The sequence below is a fragment of the Chelonoidis abingdonii genome, chromosome 2, assembly GCF_003597395.2.
Source record: "Chelonoidis abingdonii isolate Lonesome George chromosome 2, CheloAbing_2.0, whole genome shotgun sequence".
Taxonomy (NCBI): domain Eukaryota; kingdom Metazoa; phylum Chordata; order Testudines; family Testudinidae; genus Chelonoidis; species Chelonoidis abingdonii.
The window spans coordinates 287,874,946-287,901,583 of NC_133770.1; the positions used below are offsets into that span (position 1 = coordinate 287,874,946).

At 41.5% G+C, this 26,638-nt stretch overlaps 1 protein-coding gene across 5 annotated transcripts in view; it reads right to left on the reverse strand.

Annotated features, from left to right (window-relative positions):
• Positions 1–26,638, reverse strand: part of ZFAT (zinc finger and AT-hook domain containing) — a 301,679-nt gene that overhangs the window by 160,110 nt on the left and 114,931 nt on the right. For all 5 annotated transcript variants that reach the window (XM_075063271.1, XM_075063272.1, XM_075063270.1 and 2 more), the window contains one exon: positions 20,494–20,664. In XM_075063271.1, coding sequence (XP_074919372.1) covers positions 20,494–20,647 — 154 coding nt within the window. In that variant the 5' untranslated portion in view covers positions 20,648–20,664. The remainder of the gene's footprint in view (positions 1–20,493; positions 20,665–26,638) is intronic.

The window sequence follows — 26,638 nt, forward strand, 5'->3', positions numbered from 1 at the left end:
ACTTCCAATGTTACCCCAAATAGAAAACAGGAAAGAACTAAAAAAGAGTCACCGTGGCTTAACAAACATGTTAAAGAAGCAGTGAGAATAGAAAGACTTCCTTTTACAAAAGTGAAAGTCATCCTAGTGAGCAATAGAAAGGAGCATAAACATGCCAAATTTAACTGAAAGGTGTAATAAGAAAGCCAAAGAGGATTTCGAACGTAGCCAAAAACCTCCAAATGGTAATAACAAAATGTTTTAGTACATCGAAGCAGGAGCCTGGCTAAACCCAGTGGGGCCCTTGACAATCGAAGTACAAAAGAAGCACTTAAGACCGATAAAAGTCATTGGGAAGAAACTAAGGGATTCTGGATTGCTTCAGTCTTCAGGCTGAGGATTTGGGCGATTCCCACACCTGAGCTGGCTTTTGTTAAGGTGACAATCTGAGAACTATCACAGATCTAGAAGTGTCACTAGAGGAGTTTTGGATATAATTGATAAACTCAACATTTACAAGTCACTGGGAACCCAATGCATTCACTCAAGATTCCGAAAAAACTCAAATGTGAAGTTGCGGAACTATTAACTAAGGTTTGTAACTGTCCTTTAAATGGCTTCGGACCCGTGACTGAGTTAGACTAATGTAACGGCCAAATTTAAAAAGGGCTCTGAGGTGATTCCGGCAATTACGACCGGTAAGTCGACATCCGTGGGTACCGGGCAAATTAATCGACATAAATAGTATCAAGTATAAGAATTGGCAGAACATAGAAAAACACTGTTGAGCATAGTCAACATGGTTTCTGTAAAGGGAAATCGCTGTCTTATAATCATAGATTCTTTAGAAGGTCAAGGAAACTGTGGACAAGGGATCCAGTGACATAGTGACTTAAGATTTTCGCGAAAGCCTTTGACAAGTCCCTCACAAAGGCTCTTAGTAAATTAAAGCTTGTCGTGGGATAAAGGAGGTCCTTTAGGATGAAAATGTGTTTAAAAGACAGAACAAAGGGTGATTAATGGTAAATTTCAAATGGATGAGTCGGTTACGAATGGCTGTTCCCCAAGGGTCAGTTCCTGGCCAATCCTATTCATTATTCATAAATGATCTGGAGAAAGGGTAACGTGAAGGTGGTTAAAGTTTGCAGTATACATAAACTACTCAGATAGTTAACCAAAGCGATTGTGAAGAACTTCAAAATCTCCACAAAACTAAGTGATTGGACAACAAAATGGCAAATGAAATTTAATATGGATAAATGTTAAAGATAATGACATGTGGAAAATACCCAAACTATACATACAATATGATGGGGGCTATTAGCTACAACGAGTCAGGAAAAAGATTTGGCCGTCTGCGTGGATATTTCTCTGAAGATGGTCACGCGGTGTGCAGGGCTGTCAAAAAGCCAACAGGATATTGGAATCATTAAAAAGGGTTAGAGAATAAGACTGGAGTTTATGCCTTTATGGTAAAAAATCCATGGTAACGCCCCATCTGAAATACTATGATACAGATGTGTCTACCTCACCTCAAAAAATATTGTAGCACTAGAAAAGGTTCAGAAAAGGGCAACTAAATGATAGGGGTTTGGAGAGGTCCCATATTGAAAGATTAAAGAGCTAGACTCTTCAGCTTGGGGGAAACGGAGACTAAGGGGAGCTTTGCATGAAGATATTAAAATCATGAATGATGTGGAGAAAGTGATAAGGAAGTTAATATTACTTATTCCAAATACAAGACAGGGTACACAAATGAATTAATAGGCAGCAGGTTTAAAAACAAATAAAGGAAGTTTCTTCTCACACAGCACACAGTTAGCTGTGGAATCCCTTACCTGAAGAAGTTATGAAGGCTAGGACTAGACACAGTGATTAAAAGAGAATGGATAAATTCATGGTGATGTGAAGTCCAAAATGCGCTATAGCCAGGATGAGTTGGAATGGTCCTTGCCATCTGTCGTCAGAGATGGAGATGGATACAGGGAGAGAGCAACTTGATCCATTGCTGTTAGGGGCACCTGGCATTCGCCACTGTCGGTAGACAGATACTTGGGACTAGAATGTGACTTGCGTCTGGGACCCGGTACGGCCGTTCTCATGTTTAAGGAAGATTTTCCAAATGAAATCCAGGCGGGAATTTAGATGGGCAGAAACATACTGACCCACCATAGATTTGGCCAAGGATTCTTGAGTTAACACTAGATAAACTTAACAAAAAGTGCAGTGCGATACTTCTGTCTGAGCCAAAAAGTCGGCTCCTTATTTTTTGTCCATTTTGAAGACACTCTCTCTTTTCTAACATCATGCTTGAGGTTGTTTTGATTCATACCAGAGCAAGAAAGACATGCCATTCTGATGAATCCACCAGGATCGTTTCACACTACCTAAACCCTGTTAGTGCGTGTTGTATATCCTTTGAGACGGCCATTGTATCACATGTTGGTGGTACTAAGAGATGCAGGGCAGATTGTCACTAGAATAATCACATTTAACACAGGATTGAAAGAGGAGGAGAGTAAGAGACAAAGCAATGAAGAATAAACTGCTGCATTTGTGGTTCATACAATCTTTAGCCTTTCATTAAACTGTCCCACCAGACAAAAACACCCACAGAACACAACCAAAACTTTCTCTCCCAAGGCTTCTGCTCTTTGATGCACAACTTGATGTTTGGTTAAATCTTTCTGTTAAGCTTGTATGTACCCACGTCTTGTGTGCTAAAAGTATAGTCTATATACAAGATTGGCTACAACTATAGTAGTTAAAGAAGTGGTAATCCAATATTTCACTATTACGTGGTTGGCGGTAGGGACAGGGCTAGTCTTGAGATAGATCAAGAGGGCACTTTGATGTCTCTTCTGGATCATTAACTGCAATAACAACACAAATACTCCGGAATTAATTTCAGTGTTCTGTATTAATTTAAGTCGTGTACTAAGGTAAACTCGAGAGGGATACATTTAAAAATATTTTTTTCTGAAACATAACACAAAGGACTCATCAAAGAATAGATCTAGCAACTAATACACGTTCTGAATTTTTTCAGGCAATTTGATCTAAATTGACTCATTTTAAGAAGGCTACCGTGTGAATTATTACTGGAAACCAGTCGCTAAAAATAGTTTTATGTGGTTTATTCCATTAGTCCTTTTTAAAGTGTCATCTCTTTCTCTTTCTTTCTTTCTTTTTGTTTGCTCTATTGGGGATATTAATTATTTACATGGATGTCTTTCCAACATGTTCCGATCTGCATTCAATACGAGCAGCATGAAGATTGCTCTTTGAGAAGCCTTGGTGTTGTATTGGTAGAATCGATCAAATAGCTATGAATTTTACATGAGAGATGGAGTATTTTAAGGATGCTCTTGGTTCTTAGATTAAAAAAAAATACATAATTAAAATGTTCCAAATTCTAATTGAAACACCTTTAAAGAAGATGTGCTTGATTTTAAATAATATAAAGATGATTAAACAATCTCATCTGTCTCCCTGTGAAGTTAAGTATCTTTAACGGCAAAGGTTTAAAAACTTGGTGACTGATGTTGCTGGGTAGAATGTCAGCTAACTCTATTTTAAAGTTATGTCAATGTACAAAAGAAAAATAAGATTTCTGTTTTGTTTTTTTTTTAATGTGTTATGCAATGTGGTTTCGTTGGGGACATTTATGATGGTCAAAATAGCAATGTGGTCAGAGAGGCATTTGGTATTTGCCTCAAGTGCCTGCAGCATTTCAAAATACACTTAGACAAAGAATATACTCATACTGGATAACTTTTAAAATACCGCTTTTAGGAATATGTAAAAGTGGGAAGGAAGAAGGGTGAAAGCTCTTACAGACATCTAATGCCTCTCAAATTCCAGGTAATGATTATTCATTTAAAAACAAATCTGTGTGAGCCCTCATGGGAGCAGGTACCCTGGAACACAGAATTATCAGCAGCCCCCATTAAAATATTTGGGAATTCCTCTTTCACAATTGCGAGTCCCATCTCCTTGATGGGCGAAAGGGACATGAAAGCCTCATTTTACAGGGAGAGTGCTTGACTTTAACCCACCCCGGTCCGAATCAAATCATTACCTAAGGCAGTCTGATAGAAGGGAAGGTACTACCGCCTCTAAAGATTAGATTACAGTATCTTTTTTAAAATAAATAAATTTAAAGAAAGCAAGAGAGAATAAAATAGCACTCTTAATAATATAGTTGTCCAGAAGAGTTGCCCCTCTTTCACCTACGCTGGTACTCATTGATTTCTTGTGGTTATCTGCCTTATAAGTTTTGTAAAATATCCTGAAGGTAGTGACCGTTATGGTGCGAGGAACAGTAAAGTCTTATGGAAAGAGAGAATGGAGCTTTATTAAACATTAACTACTCTAACTACTTATCCTATACACTAGGGCTTATCGCAAATCTATATTCACCGGTGTAGGTTTGACACATTAGGCCTATGGAGACCTTTTTATCAATAGATACAAGGAATCTTTTTGTTTTTTTTTTTTGATTGGCTGTTAACTCTTATTATAGCTAAGGGGGCAATACTGATTGTAGACTTTGTTCGTGCAGACGTGACGATGACAATATTAAGGTTGTGTGGTGGAGTATACAGAAAGATTTTGGGCTGTGCGTGCGAATGCGCGGTCTTGTTCCTTGACTGGCTCATTTTTGAATTGATAAAAAGCTAATGTATTTCACTTGATTTGACTAACCTAAACCTTCAGCAGAGCCTGGTATGGCAAGGGCTTGTTGAAAGTAATATGCAACAGTAATTTTTGCCCTATTAAAGAGGTTTTCGGGTTGTTGCTTTACAGCTGATGCTCTAAAGTGAGGCTCAGGATCAGTGAGAAACTTTACTGCATTCCTTAAACAGTCAAAACTGCAAAACTAGACACAATGTTTTCTCCTCTTTCCTTGAAATATAAAATAATTATCTTATACCCTGTATTTCTTTCTTGCTCTTTGGATTTTGAATAAGATGCCTTCTGTCACTTCACGGTATTTTTGTTCTTTTCTTCCTCTTCTCTTCCCCTCAGTCCCTTCCCATCTTTATTCATTTCTTAATTATTTTTTATATGGCTTAGATTAACCTATTTCTGAGTTTTTGCTCCATGCATCTTAAACTCGATGACTGTCCTTTTCGCATCTGCCGTTTCATTGTCATTTAAGAATTTTACATTTACATTCAGTCTCAATTTCACATAGGAGGAAGGGCTATTGGCTTATTAAAATACTTGATAAAGACTTTAGACAATCATCTTAGTATTCATACATTTGTTAAAGTCTTGGAAGGAGCGCAGTGGAAATCAAAATTTTCTATAATGAGCTCAGTTCAGATTTAACCTTTGGAATGTATTTTAAGCTATGAATACTAAGAATGTCCTAATAAACCATTGAACTGCAGCAACTCATTTCTCTCCTCTGCACTTCTCTCTGCAACCACAAAAACTTTTATTTGTGGTTTTTCCTCTGCGTTTATCATGTATGGCCTTCAAAGTAAGAGTGGAAGTAGAGAAATAGCAGTAGATGTTGTAAAATTCTACAAAGAAGAATAATCTAACAGATTATTCCTTTTTTTTCTGTATTTTTCCCCACACAACAACCATGCAAGAAAATAGCAAGACTTTTGAAATGTATCTAACTTTACACTTTGAATTAAGGAACCTCTCTAGTATTGCGTTTCATAAATGTATCTAAAAATCGTTGGTGCATTTTTTATTTGCTGCTTTCCGAACACTTAAAATAAAGATATTGGCACAATACAGATTGTTTTGGAGTGCTGGTTCATTGTTCTCTTCTCTTGGATACTTGAAAGATCACATGGTGTGCTTTTATGCCGCCCTGTTATTGCATGTCACAAGTGAAAAGCTACTGTGTGCTGTAATAAAACTCTGAATACTCGTCTAACCCTTCCTTAATTCCAAAAGGCGAAGAGGGCTCCACTTCTTGGTAAGTTTCTAAATGGCACAAGGTGAACTCTTCCAGAACACTCTGTGCAAGGTTTTTCCCCATTTGAACGTTTAGGGTTTAAGAAGTGGAGACCTGCCTGATTACTTTTAAGCTTAATACTAGCTGTAAATTCGTACGCTCACCAGCCAGAAGTCTGTGTTGGCACACCTTCTGTTCCACCAAAACCTTCCTTGGCGGAACAGACCCAAACCTCGTGGTCTGAAAACAAGAGAAATAAACGCTCCTCCCACCTTACCCCCACCTCCACCCAGATTTATCCCCAACCCTGGTTGAGCTTGGAACGAAGCTTCCACAGTCAGACGTGACTTACAACTGATAGGAATTTTACCACCTAACTCCTTTCCCGCCATCCGTTTAACCTAAGTCTTGGTAAACGAAGAAGAACTGGTAAAAGAGCTTTATTAGAAGAAACCGGGTAAACAATTCGACCTCTGCTACGCATATGCCCATCGGTGCCCCAGCACTGAGGTAAGTTGAGTAGACTCATGCTATGTGATCAACAGAGAGTATCTGGCTAGATAAAACTTAATTTAAAAAGGAAATCCTGTATCGGGGTAATAGTTCGAGACTCAGATCAGCTAGGGACGCCCCCAGCCTGAAGATTCCAAGTTACAGCAACAGGGGTAAAATCCGTCCAGCAAAAGAACAAATTTACCAGGTGAGAAAAACAAACATTAAGACTTAATGCGTCTTGGCCTGCTATTACTTACTATTGGAAACATGAAGAGACTGATTCAGAAAGATTTGGAGAACCTGGGAAGTGATGTTCCCTGTCCCCTCTCAGTCCCCGCAGAGCGACAACGAACAAACAAAAAGCACAAACAAGACTTTCCCTCCACCAAGATCGAAAAGTATCTTGTTCCCTATTGGTCCTCTAGTCAATGTCAGCCAGCTGTTCACGAGCTTGTAACCCTTTACAGGGTAAAAGAGACATTAACCCGTAACCATCTGTTTATCGACAGTGCCCCCCCAAATCTTAGACAGTGTGGACACACACTGGCGGGCGCGATTTTTTTCCTAGAACTTTTAGAATAAACAGATAATAAAACACATGCCGCCTATTACATATACTTCTAATGTGTAAAACTACAAGACTTTTCACATTTCCAAGAACAATTTTTAACCAGTTGATTTTGGGAAACTTTCATGGGAGAGTGCATTAGCTGCTGTTGTTAGAAGCTCCTGAAAGCGTGCTTGAATTTCAAGAATAAATTTGGAGAGCTAAACTCCATCGGAAGCAGTTTTTTGTTGTTCCCTTGGCACTATGAAGCCACTTTAAGCGCAGTGGTGGTCGTTTGTTAGCTGGAACAGCCGTCCAAATGTATGGGCGTAAGCTTTCCAGGGCATTACACAAGCGTAGCCAGTTCTTTTCACTGATTGAACTAGTGGCTTTCCCTCTCAGACAGATTCTGCTGAGAAACACGACAGGATGGAAGTTTGCTGCAGTCCCTGCATTAAAAACTGTCTCCAACAGCATGCTCAGAGCATGTGTGGTTACTAGGAAGATTTGTCAAGTCTTGGGCCCCTAGCACAGGGTCAGAGCATGAGTGTCGCCTTAAGCTGCGTTAAGGCCTTCTGACAACTCTCAGTCCACTTAACTGCATTCGGCTGTGGGTCTTTTGGTCAGGTCTGTTAGTGGGACAGCGAAATGGCTGTAGTGTTGTACAAATCACCTGTAATACCTGACCAAGCCTAAAAAGGATTGGACCTGTTTTTTGACTTTGGGACAGGCCGCTTTTGGGTAGCAATCCACTTGGCCTGTAGGGGTTTAATGTGTCCGTTGACCCACCTTGGTGTCCAAGGTAAGTCCTCTGTTTTGGCATTTGACAGTTTTTAGCCTTAACAGTGTAGTCTTGCTTGCCTGGGTACGCCAAGACTTTTTCCAGTGTTTGGTGTTCAGAGGCCATGATCAGAAAAATCGGCCATCATCGGAGAACAGGCAACTTGCAATTCTCCCAATCCTGCTAGGAGACCATCTAAAGTCTTGGAGTGGCGGTGCATTTCGCAGCCCGAAGGAAGCACATTAAATTCATACACCCCTGGCTCCATGGGTGATTAAAGCTGACCTTCTTTGGCGGGTTTCATCTAGCGCGTCCTTGCCAGTACCCCTTGGTTAAGTGCTTGTAGAGAGAACTGGGCACGTCCCCAAGTTTCTCCAATAGCTCATCTGTGCATGGCATTGGATAGTTGTCGGGTCACGAGTTACAGCATTTAGTTACGTCCACGCAAAAGGGATTTCCCAGCTGGTTTGGGAACTAAACCTCTGAAGATGCCATTGGCATGTAGAGGGCGGGATTATACCCATCGGTAGATGTTTTGGATCTCCCTTTCTATAGCAGACTTGAGTTTCATGAGGAGACACCCGGAGAGTGGGGTTTAATTGGGGAGCATACCTGTGTCAATGGAGTTGTTATGCCTGTTCAGTCTGTTCTGGAAGTGGTGAGAAACATGGCCAAGCTAGTGGCCAGCTTCTGATCTGTTCGGGCTGCAGATTGTTCCAAGGTTGTGGAAAGGCTCACATCTTCCACGCGCCCGTCACTTTTCCTTTCGTAGTTAACCCCTTCAGGTCACTTCAGCATCATCTCTCTGGGCTATAAACTGGACAAATCTTTTAAGTCTCTGGATAAAAAGACTTGAGAGAAAACTGGTTACACTTTTAAGCTTTAGGGTGGAGGTGGGAATGGTATCGGGAGAGTTAACGCTCCCAGGCGCTCTTGGACCCTGAATGGCCTTCCATGACGCTTCCATTCTTATGGCCTATTGCGCCTTCAAGACCATAACCTGGTCTCCTACTTTGAAGGAATGCACTCTGGTTTGTATCATACCAGGCCTTTTTGCTCTTCCTGAGCATCCTTTAGAGTTTTTCTTTAGGCAAGGGCTAAAGAATGGTCGGAGGGTGCTTGCTAGGTTGCTTACAAAGTTCCAGAATGTTAGTTCCTGGAAGAAGGCGTAAACCCCTCCCATATGCTGCTTCAAGCCAACGTAATGGGCCCCTTACCATCGTGGCCATACACATTATTCAAAATTAATGACAACCTAAACTGGATGTGGTACAGCCCTGTAAGCAAAAAAGCAAACTGCTGCCACTATGGTCCAATCATTGGAGTGTTCATTTACGAATTTTACATATCATGCCCCAACGTTCCATTAAAATCTCGTCCACCAGGCCATTGGGTCTGATAGGTGTAAGAGGTGGCAACCAAGTAGATTCACCCCATGAGCTTCCCACAGATCTTTCATGGTCAATCTGCCAGGAAAATTAGTTCCTGAATCTGGTAAGGATGTGGGAGAGCCAACCTACACTGCAAAAATGTCATATAGGGCCTGGAACACAGGTTTTAGCCCTGTTGCTTAGAGCTACTGCTTCCGGCCATCGGGTAGCAAAGTCCACGAAAGTTCAGTTACGTCTGCTTCCCTCTGGGCGTCTTCTTGGAAAGTCACCAGATATCCACCAGCTACTTCGCTGATGACCTCAATTATGGGGAGTGGCTGAGAGGACCTTGACCCGATCTTGGGGCTTTCCCACTCTTTGGCACGCCTCACAAGACCGGACATACTTGGCAACGTCCTTGCCCCAATCCCCTCCCAGTGGAAGGACTTCCCCAACCTGTCTTTGGTTCTTTACACCCAGCATGGCCACTGGATTTGATCATGGGCTAGCTTAAGAGCTTTCCCTGGTTATTCGGTTGGACTTACCAACTGGGTTTGGGGGGATGGCCAGTTTCCTGGTGTCCACCAGAAGAGTCTCTGTTATAAAAGCCTTGTTCTTCAACAAACCTGGAGACTCGGTTAGAAAGCTGAGAGGCGGGTTGGGGGTGCTCCGTCCACTACCCAGCTTTCTGAAGGCTGTCATCGCTGTCAGCCGCTCAGTCTGAACTGTTCCCTTGAGGCTGGAACACCAGTTCCCGTCCTTGAGACTGTGGACTTGGCTTGCGTTCCCTCTGGAAGCGTGTAGGTGATGGGGTGGTTTTCGTTGATGGTGAACCGCTTTTCCGCGAGGTGCCACTGAGCATATTTCAGGCTCTGGCTGAGCTTGGTTATGGTTGTCCTCTGCTTCTGCCTCGAGGCCCCTGAGCGCCCTCTGGCATTGGGAGATGAGAGGTGTTTGCAAGGCTGGCATCATGCTGGCAACGGTTCTTTGCTGGTTGCTTTTCCAGTTTCCTGGTTCTTGGGACTGGATGCACTATGGCTGTGCCGTTGTTGTCAGGGGCTCAGGTGTCCCCACCTCCTGTCTGGGTCTCTGATAACACAGACGGGGGCCTGTGGACGGCTCAAGGAACAGGGATGGGTCTGGAAGCTTGCCTGAATGCTGGTGTAAACCATTTCCCACTCGCTGTGGCCCGCGTCACCTGGTTTGGCCAAGTCCTTCCCCAGTAGCTATGGGATGGATAATATCATAGACTGCAAAATCCAATGTCTGACCAGCCATTGTCGGACAGGCAGTAGATTCAGTATAGCAAGTTTACAGATTTTGACGTGAATGCGTTAATTGTCACTTGGGCCTCTGGTGATGAATTGGGTCCACTAGGGACTTGGTGGATTAGCTGGACACTTTTGCTGCCCCCGTGTCTCTCACGCGATAACTTCTTTTCTGCCCACGCTCAAGGTTTCCCTTCGTTTAGGTATTGAGAGGCATTCTGGGCCTGGGGATCTTTGGATTTGATGTCTAATGAACTGCACTCGGTTTGGGTTCTTAGGCAGTTGCCGCCTTTATATGTCCCAGTTTTCATTACATTTTAAAACATCACCACAGCTGTCTGGTCACTGGGCTGAGTGGTTGCTGGGGAGACTGTGGGTGGACATAGTGTCTGGGCTTTTCTTGGTTGTAGGTGGGTCTTGGTTGCCCTCCGGTTGATGGGTTATTTTCTGTTTTGCCCCCTCGTGATATTGCGCTACCCTTGCTAGTAGCCTTTTTCTTATCTGCCACTTCCACCCATTGGTTTGGGTCTTGGGTTCCCCAAGGAAGGTTTTGGGGGAACAGAAGGTGTGCCAGACACAGACTTCTGGCTGGTGGCAGCGTACCAGATTTAAGCTAGTAATTAAGCTTAAAAGTAATCATGCAGGTCTCCACTTCTTAAACCCTAAAGTTCAAACTGGGGAAAAAACCTTGACAGTGTGTCTGGAAGAGTTCACCTTGTGCCATTTAGAAACATTACAAGAAGTGGAGCCTTCTTCAGCACTTTGGAATTAACGGAAGGGTTAGACGAGTATTCAGAGTTTTATTACAGCACACAGTACTTTTCACTTGTGACATGCAATAAAGGGGGCATAAAAGCACAGCCAGTGATCTTTCAAATATCACAGAGAAGAGAACAATGAACCAGCACTCCAAAAAAAATCTGATATTGTGCCAATAATCTTACTTTAAGTGTTCAGGGAAAGCAAGCAAATAAAAAAGATGCACGCAAGATTTTAGATACATTTATGAAAGCAATACTAGAGAGGTTCCTTAATTCAAAGTGTCTAAAGTTAGATACATTTCAAAATCTTGCTATTTTCTTCATGGTGTTGTGGGGAAAAACAAAAAAAAAGGAATAATCTGTTAGATTATTCTTCTTTGAATTTTACACATCTACTGCTATTTCTCTTTCCACCTCTACTTTGAAGCCATACATGATCAAAGCAGAGGGAAAAACCACAAAATAAAAGTTTTGTGGTTGCAGAAGGAGAAGTGCAAAGTAGGAAATGAGTTGCTGCAGTTCCAATGGTTTTAATTAGGACATTCTGAGTATCATTCAAGCTAAAATACATTCCAAAGGTTAAATCTGAACTGAGCTCATTATAGAAAAATTTTGATTTCCACTGCGCTCCTTCCAAGAACTTTCACAAAATAGTATTAATAACTAAGATGATTGTCTAAAGCTCTTTATCAAGTATTTATTTAAGCCAATAGCCCTTCCTCTATGTGAAAAATTGAGACTGACATGTAAATGTAAAATTCTTAAATGACATGAAAAGGAGATGCGAAAAGGACAGTCATGATGATTTTCAAATGCATGGAGCAAAAACCTCATGAAATAGGTTAATCTAGGCCATATGAAAAATAATTAAGAAATGAATTGAAAGAATGGGAGGGACTGGGGGGAAGAGAAGAGGGAAAGAAAGAACAAAAAAAATACCGAAGGACAAGAAGGCATCTTATTCAAAATCCAAAAGAGCAAGAAGGAAATACAGTATAGCAGTAATTATTTTACTATTTTCAAGGAAAGAGGAAAACATTGTGTCTAGTTGCAGTTTTGACTGTTTAAGGAATGCAGTAAAGTTCTCACTGAGTACCTGAGCACTTTAAGCATCAGCTGTAAAGCACAACCCAGAAAACCTCCTTGTAAATAGGGCAAAAAATTACTGTTGCATATTACTTTCAACAGCCCTTGACCATCAGTGTTCTGAAGGTTTAGGTTATTCAAATCAAGTGAAAATATAGCTTTTCCAATAATTAAAAATGAGCAGTCAAGAAAAGACAGGCAGTTTGGAGGCTCTCAAAATTTTCTGTATACCTCCACACACAACCTTTAATAGTCATGTCAGTTGAGACAAGTCTAGCAATCAGTATTTGCCCCCTTAAGTTAAATAAGTTAACATGCCACCAAAAAAAAAAAAAAAAAAAAGATTTCTCCTTGTATCTATTGATAAAAAGGTCTCCATAGGCCTAATGTGTCAAACCTAACACAGTGAATATAGATTTGGATAAAGCCTAAGTTGTTATGGAATAAGTAAGTGTAGAGATTTAATATGTTAATAAAGCTACATTTCTCTCTTTCCATAAGACTTTTACTGTTCCTCCATAACGGTCACTACCTTCAGGATATTTTACAAAACCTTATAAAGCATGATAACCAACAAGAAATCAAGTGAGACAAGCAGTAGGTGAAAGAGGGGCAACTCTTCTTGGACAACTAATATTTTAAGAGATGTATTTTATTCTCTCTGCTTTCTTTAAATTTATTTACTTTTAAAAAATGATACTAAGTAATCTAACTCTTTAGAGGTCTGGTAGTACCTTCTGCCTCTAAAATAAAGGACTGCCTTTAAGGTAATGATTTGATGCATGAGACAAGGGGTTTGTGGGTAAAGTCAAGCACTCTCCCTGTAAATGAGGCTTCAATGTCCCTTCCCCATCAAGGGAGATGGGACTCAATTTGAAGAGAGAATTCCCAAATATTTTTATGGGGCTGCTGATAATTTCTTGTTCCAGGGTACTCTGCTACCATGAGGGCTCACACAGATTTTGGTTTAAATGAATTAATCATTACCTGGAAATTTTGAGAGGCATTAGATGTCTGTAAGAGCTTTCCCCTTCTTCCTTCCCACTTTACTATTTCCTAAAAAGGCGGTATTTTAAAAAGTTATCCAGTATGAGTTATTCTTTGTCTAAGTGTTATGTTGAATAATGCTGCAGTCACTTAGGCAAAAATTCCAAATGCCTCTCTGACCACATTGGCTTTTTACCATTCATAATGTTGCACCTACACCACCATTGCTATAACACATTAAAAAAAAAACAAAAACAGAAAATCTTATTTTTCTTTTGTACATTTGACATCACTTTAAATAGAGTTAGCTGCATTCTACCACAGCATAACAGTCAGTCAAGTTTTAACCTTTGCCGTAAAAGATACTTAACTTCAACAGGGGAACAGAGAGATTGTTTAACATTTTATTTATTTAAAATCAGCACATATTCTTTAAAGGGTGTTCAATTAGAATTTGGAACATTTTTAAATTAGTTTTTTTTTTTTAATCAAGACAATGGCATCCCTTAAAATACCTCCAATATCTCATTAAAAATTCATAGCTATTTCTGATGATTTCTACAATACACCACAAGCTTCTCCAGAGCAATCTTCATGCTGCTCAGTATTGGATGCAGATGAGGACATGTTGGAAAGACATTCCATGATAAATAATTAAATCCCCATAGACAAAAAAAAAGAAAGAAAGAAAGAAAGAAAGATGACACTTAAAAAGAGACTAATGGAATAAACCACATAAAACTATTTTTAGACTGCTGTTTCCCAGTAATTATTCACACGGGCTTCTTAAAATGAGTCAATTTAATGATCAATTGCCTGAAAAAATTCAGAACGTGTATAGTGCTAAGATTTCTCTTGATGAGCTCCTTGTGTTATTGTTCAGAAAAAATATTTTTAAATTATTCCCTTGAAGTTTCCCTAGTACAGACTTAAATTATACAGAACACTGTAAAAATTCCAGGAAGTATTTGTGTTGTATTGCAGTAAATGATCCAAAGAGACATCAAAGTGCCCTCTTGTCTATCTCCAAGACTAGCCCTGTCCCTACCCCCAACCCACTTAATAGTGAAATATTTTGGATTTACCAACCTCTTTACACTACATATATGTGGCAATTTGTATATAGACGTATTATTTTAGCACACAATGACGTGGTACCATACAACTTAACAGGAAAGTTTAACCAAAAATCAGTTGTGCATCAAAGAGCAGAAGCCTTGGGAGAAAAGTTTTTGGTTTGTTCTGTGGGTGTTTTTGTTCTGCGTGGGACAGTTTAATGAATGGATTAAAAGATTGATGAACCTAAAATGCACAGTTTATTCTTCATTGCTTCTGTCTCTCTACCTCTCACTCCTCTTTCAATCCTGTGTAATATGTAGATTATGTAGTGACAATCTGCCCCTGCATCTCTTTATACCACCAACCATGCTGATACAATGGCCGTTCAAGGATATCAGCCTAAGCAGGGTTAGGTAGTGTAGAAAACGATCCTGGTGATTCATCAGATGGCATTCTTTCTTGATCTGGTATGAACAAACACCTCAGCATGATGTTAGAAAGGCAGAAGGTGTCTTTCAAATGAGACAAAAAATAAGAGGCCTTGACTTTTTGCTAGAAGAAGATCGCACTGCACTTTTTGTAAGTTTATTAGTGTTAACTCAAGAATCCTGGCCAAATTCTAATGTGGGCAGTATGTGTTCTGCCTCATCTAAATTCCCCCTGGAGTTTCAATTGGAAAATCTTACCTTAAGAACATGAGAACGGCCGTACCGGGTCCAGACCAAAGGTCCATCTAGCCCAGTATCTGTCTACCGACAGTGGCCAATGCCAGGTGCCCCTAACAGGCAATGATCAAGTGATCTCTCTCCTGCTATCCATCTCCATCCTCTGACGACAGAGGCAAGGGACACCATTCCATACTCATCCTGGCTAATAGCCATTTATGGACTTCCATCACCATGAATTTATCCAGTTCTCTTTTAATCACTGTTCTAGTCCTAGCCTTCATAACTTCTTCAGGTAAGGATTCACAAGCTAACTGTGTGCTGTGTGAGAAGAACTTCCTTTTATTTGTTTTTAAACCTGCTGCCTATTAATTCATTTTGTACCCCTAGTCTTGTATTATGGAATAAGTAAATAACTTTCCTTATCACTTTCTCCACATCACTCATGATTTTATATACTTCTACAAAGCTCCCCTTAGTCTCCGTTTTCCCCAAGCTGAAGAGTCCTAGCTCTTTAATCTTTCATATATGGACCTCTCCAAACCCCTAATCCTTTTAGTTGCCCTTTTCTGAACTTTTCTAGTGCTACAATATCTTTTTTGAGGTGAGTGCTAGACCACATCTGTATCATATGTATTTAGACTGTGGTAGCGTACCATGGATTTATTACCTAATAACGGCATAACTCTTCAGTTCTTTTCTCTATACCCTCTTTTATTTCCAATATCCTGTTGGCTTTTTGACAGCCTCTGCATACACGCGTACATCTTCAGAGAACATATCCACGAGACGCCAAGATCTTTTTCCATGACTCGTTGTAGCTAAATAGCCACCCAATCATATTGTATGTATGTTTGGGTATTTTTTCCAATGTCATTATCTTTACATTTATCCATATTAAATTCATTTGCCATTTTGTTGTCCTAATCACTTAGTAGTTTTAGGTAATTCTAAGTTCTTTTGCCAAATCGCTCTTGGTTAACTATCTTGGTAGTTTATGTATACTGCAAACTTATGCTGACCACCTCTCGGACGTTTACCTTCTCCAGATCATTTATGAATAATTGAATAGGATTGGTCCTAGGAACTGACCCTTGGGGAACAGCCATTCGTAACCGACTCATCCATTTGAAATTTACCATTAATCACCCTTTGTTCTGTCTTTTAAACACATTTTCATCCTAAAGGACCTCCTTTATCCCACGACAAGCTTTAATTTACTAAGAGCCTTTGTGAGGGACTTGTCAAAGGCTTTCGCGAAAATCTTAAGTCACTATGTCACTGGATCCCTTGTCCACAGTTTCCTTGACCTTCTAAAGAATCTATGATTATAAGACAGCGATTTCCCTTTACAGAAACCATGTTGACTATGCTCAACAGTGTTTTTCTATGTTCTGCCAATTCTTATACTTGATACTATTTATGTCGATTAATTTGCCCGGTACCCACGGATGTCGACTTACCGGTCGTAATTGCCGGAATCACCTCAGAGCCCTTTTTAAATTTGGCCGTTACATTAGTCTAACTCAGTCACGGGTCCGAAGCCATTTAAAGGACAGTTACAAACCTTAGTTAATAGTTCCGCAACTTCACATTTGAGTTTTTTCGGAATCTTGAGTGAATGCATTGGGTTCCCAGTGACTTGTAAATGTTGAGTTTATCAATTATATCCAAAACTCCTCTAGTGACACTTCTAGATCTGTGATAGTTCTCAGATTGTCACCTTAACAAAAGCCAGCTCAGGTGTGGGAATCGCCCAAATCCTCAGCCTGAAGACTGAAGCAATCCAGAATCCCTTAGTTTCTTCCCAATGACTTTTATCGGTCTTAAGTGCTTCTTTTGTACTTCGATTGTCAAGGGCCCCACTGGGTTTAGCCAGGCTCCTGCTTCGATGTACTAAAACATTTTGTTATTACCATTTGGAGGTTTTTGGCTACGTTCGAAATCCTCTTTGGCTTTCTTATTACACCTTTCAGTTAAATTTGGCATGTTTATGCTCCTTTCTATTGCTCACTAGGATGACTTTCACTTTTGTAAAAGGAAGTCTTTCTATTCTCACTGCTTCTTTAACATGTTTGTTAAGCCACGGTGACTCTTTTTTAGTTCTTTCCTGTTTTCTATTTGGGGTAACATTGGAAGTTTGGGCCTCTATTATGGTGTCTTTAAAAAAAGGGCCCATGCAGCTTGCAGGGATTTCACTTTAGTCACTGTACCTTTTAACTTTTGTTTAACTAACCCCCTCATTTTTGCATAGTTCCCCCTTTTGAAATTAAATGCCACAGTGTTGGGCTGTTGAGATGTTCTTCCCACACAGGGGATGTTGAATGCTATTGTATTATGGTCACTATTTCCAAGCGGTCCTGCTATAGTTACCTCTTGGACCAGCTCCTGCGCTCCACTCAGGATTAAATCTAGAGTTGCCTCTCCCCTTGTGGGTTCCCGTACCAGCTGCTCCATGAAGCAGTCATTTAAAGTATCGAGAAATTTTATCTCTGCATTTCGTCCTGAAGTGAAATGTTCCCAGTCAATATGGGGATAATTGAAATCCCCACTATTATTGGGTTTAAATTTTGATAGCCTCTCTAATTTCCCTTAGCATTTCATCATCACTATCACTGTCCTGGTCAGGTGGTCGATAATAGATCCCTAATGTTATATTTTATTAGAGCATGAAATTTCTATCCATAGAGATTCTATGGAACATGTGGATTCACTTAAGATTTTTACTTCATTTGAATCTACATTTTCTTTCACATATATAGTGCCACTCCCCCCCCCCCCGCACGACCTGTTCTGTCCTTCCGATATATTTTGTACCCCCCAGGAATGATTGGTGTCCCATTGATTGCTCTCAGTCCACCAGGTTTCTGTGATGCCTATTCTATCAATATCCTCCTTTATCACAAGGCACTCTAGTTCACCCATCTTATTATTTAGACTTCTAGCATTTATGTACAAGCATTTTAAAAACTTGTCCCTGTTTATTTGTCTGCCCTTTTCTGATTTGCCAGATTCTTTTTTATGTGACTGTTTATCATCTGATCTGGCCCTTACATTATCCTCTTCCGTCCTCTGCTCCTGACTATAATCTGGAGATTCTATCATCAGACTCTATCATCAGACTCTCCCCTAAGAGAAGTCTGTGTCCGATCCAATATTCTTACAATTTAATATTCAATATTTATATTTGCAAAACAGAGGCCCCATAGCACCAGGTGTGATACAAATACATATATGATACCTCTTCCATAGAGCAGAAGATGGTGGTCTTAAAGATAAGTTTAGAGAGTATGTTGCATTCAAAAGAAGCCGTATATCCTAATCTGTCTCACAGGCTTACTTAAATGGCTGCCATTTTCCATGTCAGATATGTCTGTACTTCAGTGTTGGACACAGAAATATTTATGAGTAATCTGTATTATCAATAGCAACATTTGCCAAAGTGTATTGGGACTCATTTGAACAAGAGGTGATATAAAAATGTAAAATCAGTATTACTGAAGATAACAAAAACAGTTAAGATAAACCAATTGTTGAAAGCAGCATGATCTAACTACTAAAACCATGTATATCTTGGAAAATTGAGATAGGGAGTAACAATAATAATATTAAGCACTTACCTAGTATTTTAGTTTCATAATGCTACAAAAACATTAATTATTCCTCAGATAGAACTCCTAAAAGGTACATACTCCAGAGAGGGCTTCAGTAAAACCTCAACATTCACCAACTCAGGCACCTGTGATAACCTTGGTTTTTTCCTATTCTTACAATGCAGACCATGCTGTCTAGCAAAGTACAATGTTGTTGTATACCACTCAACAAGCATTTGAAGAGATTGTCATTTCTAGATTACCAGCCCTCAGTCATACCCAATGACATCTGTTATAGTATTAACCGGGTTGAAGTACACAGAAGAGAAGCACATCAGGGCTTACTGAGCACTTTTTTCTTATAAAATTCTGTTCATTCCCTTGTCCACTGTAGATTTCACTACAGGAGAGGAAAACAATGTCATGAAGGAATATTTCCCACAAAATCCCTTACATCACTCCAGTGAAGAGTGCTATGAATATCCTACATTTTCCATCAGACTACTGGAAACAACAACAAAAAGCCTGTGCTATCTACAGGAGAGGAGCAAACACTTATATGGGTTGAAAATCTTTTTAAGTTGTGAGGAACTCACTTAAGAAGACTGAAATATTCTTATGGGTGGTAGGAGTTGTTTTACGTAATTTGAAAAAGCTGCAGCCATATGGTCTAGACAGAATAAATTAAGGCTAACAGAAAAGAATTATTCAGACAGCTTTATGAGAAGACAACTTTAAAAAATAGCACAGCTGTTACTTTTCCTCATAATTAGATATGCAAAGTAGCGATGCCAACATTTCTTAAGTAAAGCTGCATAAGTCTGATAACAAATAATAAATAAATAAAGGAGGTAAGCAGTGAGAGCATGTTTAGCTCCTTACAAGACACAAAATGCAGACAGTCCCTGCCACACAAAACTAAATACTGCACTAAAAAATACATATGTATTGTAAAAATGGACGCAAGTTTCACTGTGTTCAGAGATACTATCTACAATTTGTGAAGGGTTACTGGGTACAAAACTATGACAAAGAAAGATGTATTCTGCATGTCTGAGATCATCATTCTGTGTAGATTTAACCCAATAATAAAGCCATCAATCCAGACTGCTAGTTAGTAAATGAAGACCTACCATATGCATATACTATAGATATGAAAAGTATTAAATTGACTTCAGTATTTTTTAAAAATATGTTTTTAATATACTCTGGACAGAATTTAGCAATCACATGACTAGGTATTCACAAAATCTTGGTGGTTCTGTAAAATAAAGGATTAGCCAAAAATATAAACCAGTTGTCCACTCGGGCTCAAGAAAGAACGTGTTATCATGAAATCTGAATTATTTTAAACCCCACATTATCACAAAAATTTGCAATTACTCTCAGCAGTGGAAGAAATTACATTTGTTACCATGGGTAGCTGATGATAATTATTTTGTGTAACTATTCAACCTTTGACTACTGGATGGCTTAATTTAATAGCACTAGTGTCTATGCACAATTATAAATTATGAATCACACTATTTTCATCTTTGCAAAGAGTGATAATATCTGAAATGGAACTCACACAGAGTTAGACAGACATCTTGAGGCAACATTCTATCAGCCACCTTAACAAAGTCTGTAGATGCTTTTTTTTCTGATGTGCTGGCTGATTGTCTAAGCAAATTTAACCATTTCCACTGTTAGTGCTAGACAATGTTAGTCACAAAGCTCCAAATTAAATCTTCAGGAAAGAGGCTCAGAAACACTTGACATTTAAAAATCAATAAACAATATAATCATCCTATACCACGTTAAGTTTTTCCAAGTCCCTTTTCCTATCCATTTTGTACTGAACAAAACTCAGTTTTAAGTAATGAAAACTGATCTCTACAGAAACAAATCATGTAACTATAGACAGTTTAGTCATCACAGCATTTTTTTTAATTAAATTGGTAATTGGAAATTGCATCCCTGTCAATTTGTGCCAGTACCTTCTCCACTTTTGCTTGCATTTGTAGGTGCTGTAAGTGGTCTGAGAGGAATAACAATGTCATCCACATTAATCCCATCTTCTGCATGCTTCTCAGAGACATGAGACAACAGTTCTGACTGATTCGGTGAAAATAAGTTACAAAGTTTACACATGAAGATGGAATTGATTCCTGTAAAAGAGAGAGAGAAAGAGAATCATTAACAGTTCTGACATCAATAGTTTACTTAAAAACCTACTAGTCACTCAGATTTATTTTTTTTATTTTGTTTACCCAAACCAGCTAATCACCAACTGGGAGAAGGACTGCATTATAGTTTTAAATTAGTATTTTATAGAAAAACAATAATATTAGGTAGATCAAGAGCAAAGTAAAGGACAACACTTTCCTCGCATCTCCTCACAGCCAGAAGAGAGATATGGATGCATGGAGAGATGGACAGGGACACGCACACACACACCCAGCAAGGAGGCTTTCCAAGGGGCAAAAGAAATAAAAGCTCTTTTTCAGTATCACTGAGGGATTCCACTTCAAGTTTATCAGACACCTACTAGTTAGAAGACGATACAAGATGGTGTCCTGAACAGATTTCTGGGACAGCATCCTGAGAAATATCCCAGCATCTTACCTTCAGCTAACAGCTCTGCATAGCAAGGGAAGCTGAAAGTCATACGGGGTTTATGCACCTGGACCTCACCTCCCACTCGCTTATCCTTTGTATCTGCCTCTAACTAGTAGGTCTAACCTTCCAATTGGTAGGTGTTTGGTACATTTTTCAAGCTCTATGGTATTGTGTGATTCATTTAAGATTTCTACTATATTTGACTCTGTTTTCTTTCACATACAGTGCTACTCCCTATACTCCTCCTGTGCAACCTACTCTGTCATTACTATTATTTTGTATCCTGGTATTACTGTGTCCCACTGATCACTGCATGAGCTTCACCATACAAGTCAGCTTTCCCCTACCTCAGGGGTGAGCAAACTACAGCCCACGTGCCACACCCAGCCTGCGGGACCGTCCTGCCCAGCCCCCGAGCTCCTGGCCCAGGAAACTAGCCCCCGACCCCTCCCCTGCTGTTCCCCTTCGCCCGCAGCCTCAGCTTGCTCACTCTGCTGCCAGCGCAACACTCTGGACGGCTGGGCTGTGAGCTTCTGAGGCAATGCAGCTGCAGAGCCCGGCCTGATCTAGTGCTCTGTGCTGCGTGGTGGTGGCCGCGTGGCTTGCTCCAGCCGGACGGCGCAGCTGTAGTGCCACCAGCCACCGGTGTTCCAGGCAGTGCAATGAGAGGGCAGGGAGCAGGAGGAGTTGGATAGAGGGAAGTTGAGTTTGGAGTGGTGGTTGGGCGGGGGGGGTATGAATAGGGGTTGGGATGGTCGGGGGAGGAATGGGGGTTGAATGGGGGCAGGGGTCTGGGGCGCGGGCAGTCAGGAAGGAGGGGCATTGGATGGAGAAGCAGTCAGGGTACAGAGAGAAGGGGTGGTTGGATGGGCCACGGGTCCCGGGGGGGGGGCCGTCAGAAATTAGAGGAGGAGTTGGATGGGGCAGTGGGAATCCAGGGGCAGTCAGGGGACAGGGAGCGGGGGGTGGTGGAGAGAGGATTGGGCAGGGGTCCCAGAGGAGCCGTCAGGGAACTGGAGGCGGGGGGGGTTTGGATGGGGCAGGAGTCCCGGGGGTGGGGGCAGATAGGAGGTGGGGGCCAGGCCATGACCTCCTCCCCTAACCAGCCCTCCACACGATCTACGAAACCTAATGCGGCCCTCAGGCCAAAAAGTTTGCGTGCCCCTGCCCTAACTAACTGTTAGTTTAAAAACTCCTGTACGACCAGGGCCCTACCAAATTCAGGGCCATGAAAAACGCATCATGGACCATGAAATCTAGTCTCCCCACCATGAAATCTGGTCTTTTGTGTGCTCTTAACCTGTACTATACTGATTTCACAGGGGAGATCAGAATTTATCAAATTGGGAGTCCTGACCCAAAACGGAGTTGCAGGGGATCACAAGGTTACTTTAGAGGGGATCATGTTATTGCCACCCTTACTTCTGCACTACCTTCAGAGCTGCATGGCCAGAGAGTGGCGGCTGTTGGCCAGGCGCCCAGCTCTGAGGCAAGTGCCCCGTCAGAAGCAGCGCAGAAGTAAGGATGGCAATGCCATACCATAACACACTTATTTCTGCGCTTCTGTCTTCAGAGCTGGGCGGCTGGAGAGTGTTGACTGCTGACTGAGGGCCCAGTTCTGCAGGCAGCAACGCAGAAGTAAAGGTGGCAATACCATACATGTCATCCTTACTTCTGTGCTGCTGCTGGCGACGGCAGTGCTGCCTTCAGAGCTGGGCTCCTGGCCAGTAGCCACTGCTCTCCAGCTGCCCAGCTTTGAAGGCAGCACTGACGCCAGCAGCAGCACAGAAGAAGGGCAGCAGTACCACAGCTCCACATACAATAACCTTGTCAGCCCCTGCGACAACTCCTTTTCGGGTCAGCACTTGTACAATTACAACACAGTGAAATTTCAGATTTAAGTAGCTGAAATCATAAAATGTACTATTTTAAAAATCTTATGACCACGAAATTGACCAAAATGGACCATGAATTTGGTAGGTCCCTATCTATGACCTTTTAAACTTTACATGCCAGCAATCTGGTTCTGTTTTGGTTTTGGTCAGGGGTTCTCAAACTTGGCTCGCGGCTTGTTCTGGGTAAGCCTCTGGCAGGCTGAGAGTCACTGTGTTTACCACTTCCTGCAGCTCCCGTTGGCCTGGAATGGTGAACCGCGGCCACTGGGAGCTGCGAGCGGCCGTACCTGCGAATGCTCAGGTAAACAACATGTCTCATGGCCCACCGGGGCTTACCTTGAACAAGCAGTGAACCAAGTTTGGGAACCCTAGGTTTAGGTGGAGCCCAGCCTTCCTGTATAAGCTCCTCTTTCCCAAAAGGTTCCCCACTTCCTAATCAACATAAATCCCTCCTGCGATCACCATCGTCTCATCCAAACATTGAGACCTGCAGTTCTGCCTGTCTAAGTGACCCAGCACATGGAAATGGAAGCATTTCAGAGAATGTTATTATGGAGGTCCTGGTCTTTAATCTCTTATCTAGCAGCCTAAAATTGGCTTCCAGGGCCACTCTCCTACCTCTCTCTGTCACTGGTCCTAAGTGTACCATGACCTCCAGCTCCTTCCTAGCACTGTACATAAGCCTGTCTAGATGTCTCAAGAGATCTGCAACCTTTGCACCCAGCAAGCAATTCACTATATTGTTCTCCTGGTCATCAAAAACCCAACTATATATATTTCTAACAACTGAATCCCCCATTACTATTACCTGGCTTTTCCTAATAACAGGGGTTCCTCCCCTGGAGAGGTATCCTCAGGGCAAAGGAATACCATAACATCATCTGGAAGGAGGGTCCCAACTATGGGATCATTTACCTCCGCTCTAGCTTGATGTTGTCTTTCTCCAAGACTTTCATTCTCCTCAAAAGCATAGAGAACATCAGATTGGGGTGGGACTGCTCTACTGTGTCCCAGAAAGTCTCTCCTATGTATTTCTCTGTCTCCCTTAATTCTTCCAGTTCCGTCACTCTGGTCTCAAGAGCCCATACTCAGTCTCTTTGTGCAAGTAGCTCATGGCCCTAATGTATATGTATGCCACCTACCCACAAGCCAGATAATCATACTATTCCTGGGGGAATTCTGAGCCAATACATTAAAAATTCTGCACCCAGTATTTTAAAATTCTGCAAATTTTATTTGTCAAAATAACACTACATAATCATGTCAGTTTCAATTACTCTGGTAATTTATTTCAAAATACCTGTCAACAAGTATGTCTATAACAATACAGACAAACACAAAATTTCTTCCAGGAGTAGAGAGTTAAAGAAATCCTTATGACAACTCAGTTCTTGTTTCGCTCCCTCCTCCCCACCAGCCCAGCCAGGGGGTCAAACACCCACAACCCCTCCACCCGAGTCCAGCCGTGCTCCCCACACCCCCAGACCAGAAAAACATCCCCTACTCTCCAGAGCCCAGACATGCCCCCCTCAGGCCAGGCAGCCACCCCTCTCCCTCCTGAGCTCAGCCATTCCCTCCTGAGCTCAGCCATGGTCCCCCAGAACAGACATCAGCCCCCCTCCATTCCCCCCTATCCCAGATACACATCCCCCTATCACCCAGAGATCCAGAGAGAGAAACAGCCTGCTGCTGGGTCCCAGGCTTGTGTGGAGTTTCCTGTACGACACCATCTCCTTCCCTCAGGACACGTGGGTAACTGCAGCTGCCAGGAACTCTATTCTCATCCCCGCCCACCCCCACCCCCAATGTCTTTTAAGTGCGAGCTCTCCCAGGTCCAATGCCCCCCTAGTGGTAGCCAGTAGCACTGCAGCCCATTTATGTCAGGGAAAGGAAATTTCTGCAAAATTCTGCATTGCACAGTAGCACAGAATTCCCCCAGGAAGTATCATATATGCTGCATTCGGTGCAATAAACTGGATAGCCTCCCTTCTGCTACTAGACTTTTGTGTGCATTATTTTTACTCTTGCGGGGGTGGGGGGATTGTGTTTTTTTTTTGTTGTTGTTTTTTTTTTAATTAGAGCATTCTCTCATCTCATCTTTGGAGACAGTTGCATTTTTTTCAAACTAATGCACAGAGCATACATCTACAACTCCTTTAACACCCTTATGTTGCAGGAAAACTCTTAAAATTATGTTTCATTAGCTTATGTATGTAGGCAGTTATTTAAAGCACATAATGTGTCCTCAAAAGATCAGTATGGCTCCTTCCCAGCCATTATGCAGTCTTGGGCACATACATATAATGGCAATTTTTAAAAATGCATATTATATACATGATAGAAATTCTCCACTGAAAAGACTCCACTCTACTTGCTTAATATGTATTCATTTTTTTTTTTTTTTTTAGATGAAGCATATTATTTACCCTGCAGGTCAAAACTGTTCTTTCTAAATGTAAATATGTATTTAAGATTCATGCTATGCAGAGTAAAAATACCTATGAACATTAAACAAAAATGTTAATATACAGTGACCATTAGAGAGATGAATGCTCCAATATTCAGATAACATTCACTTTCTGGGATCTTATTATCTTCCAGTTGATACCCAGATTCCATTTGGTCTGCTCTCCCCTTCCTGAACCGTTGGGGAAGAGAAGAACTGACTGATTGACCCACTTTCTGCTGCCTCCTCATCCCTTCTTAAGTTCTCCTGGTAAGTGTCTTTGGGGTCATCTTTTTCCCCCTTTCGCTCTGAACAGCAAGAGTCCTAGAGGAGGAGTGACCAGCTACTAGTAGAAGACTACTGAGTGCATAAACAAACAGTCAAATAAAAGACGGTTACTCACCTTTGTAACTGTTGTTCTTTGAGACGTGTTGCTCATATCCATTCCAGTTAGGTGTGTGCGCGCCGCGTGCACATTCGTCGGAAGATTTTTACCCTAGCAACACTCGGTGGGTCGGCTGGGCGCCCCCTGGAGTGGTGCCACCATGGCACCGGATATATACCCCTGCCGACCCAACCACCCCTCAGTTCCTTCTTGCTGGCTACTCCGACAGTGGGGAAGGAGGGCCGGTTTGGAATGAATATGAGCAAGACATCTCGAAGAACAACAGTTACAAAAGGTGAGTAACTGTATTTTCTTCTTCGAGTGCTTGCTCATATCCATCCCAGTTAGGTGATTCCCAAGCCTTACCTAGGCGGTGGGGTCGGAGTGAGATGTATTAGAATGCAAAACTGCTGAGCCAAAGACTGCACCATCTCTTGACTGTTGAACCAGAGAATAATGCGAAGCAAAGGTGTGGACCGAGGACCAGATAGCTGCGCAACATATCTCCTGGATAGATACACAAGCCAGGAAGGTGGCAGATGAAGCCTGAGCCCTGGTTGAATGCGCGGTGATGTGGCATGGGGAAATATGAGCCAAATCATAACAAGTGCGGATGCACGCCGTCACCCAAGATGAGATCCTCTGAGAGGAAACAAGTAGGCCTTTCATTCAGTCTGCTACTGCGACAAAGAGTTGGGGTGTTTTACGAAACAGTTTTGTCTGCTCAATATAAAATGCGAGCGCTCTATGGATGTCCAGGAAGTGCAACTGTTTCTCCGTCATTTGAGTGTGGCTTC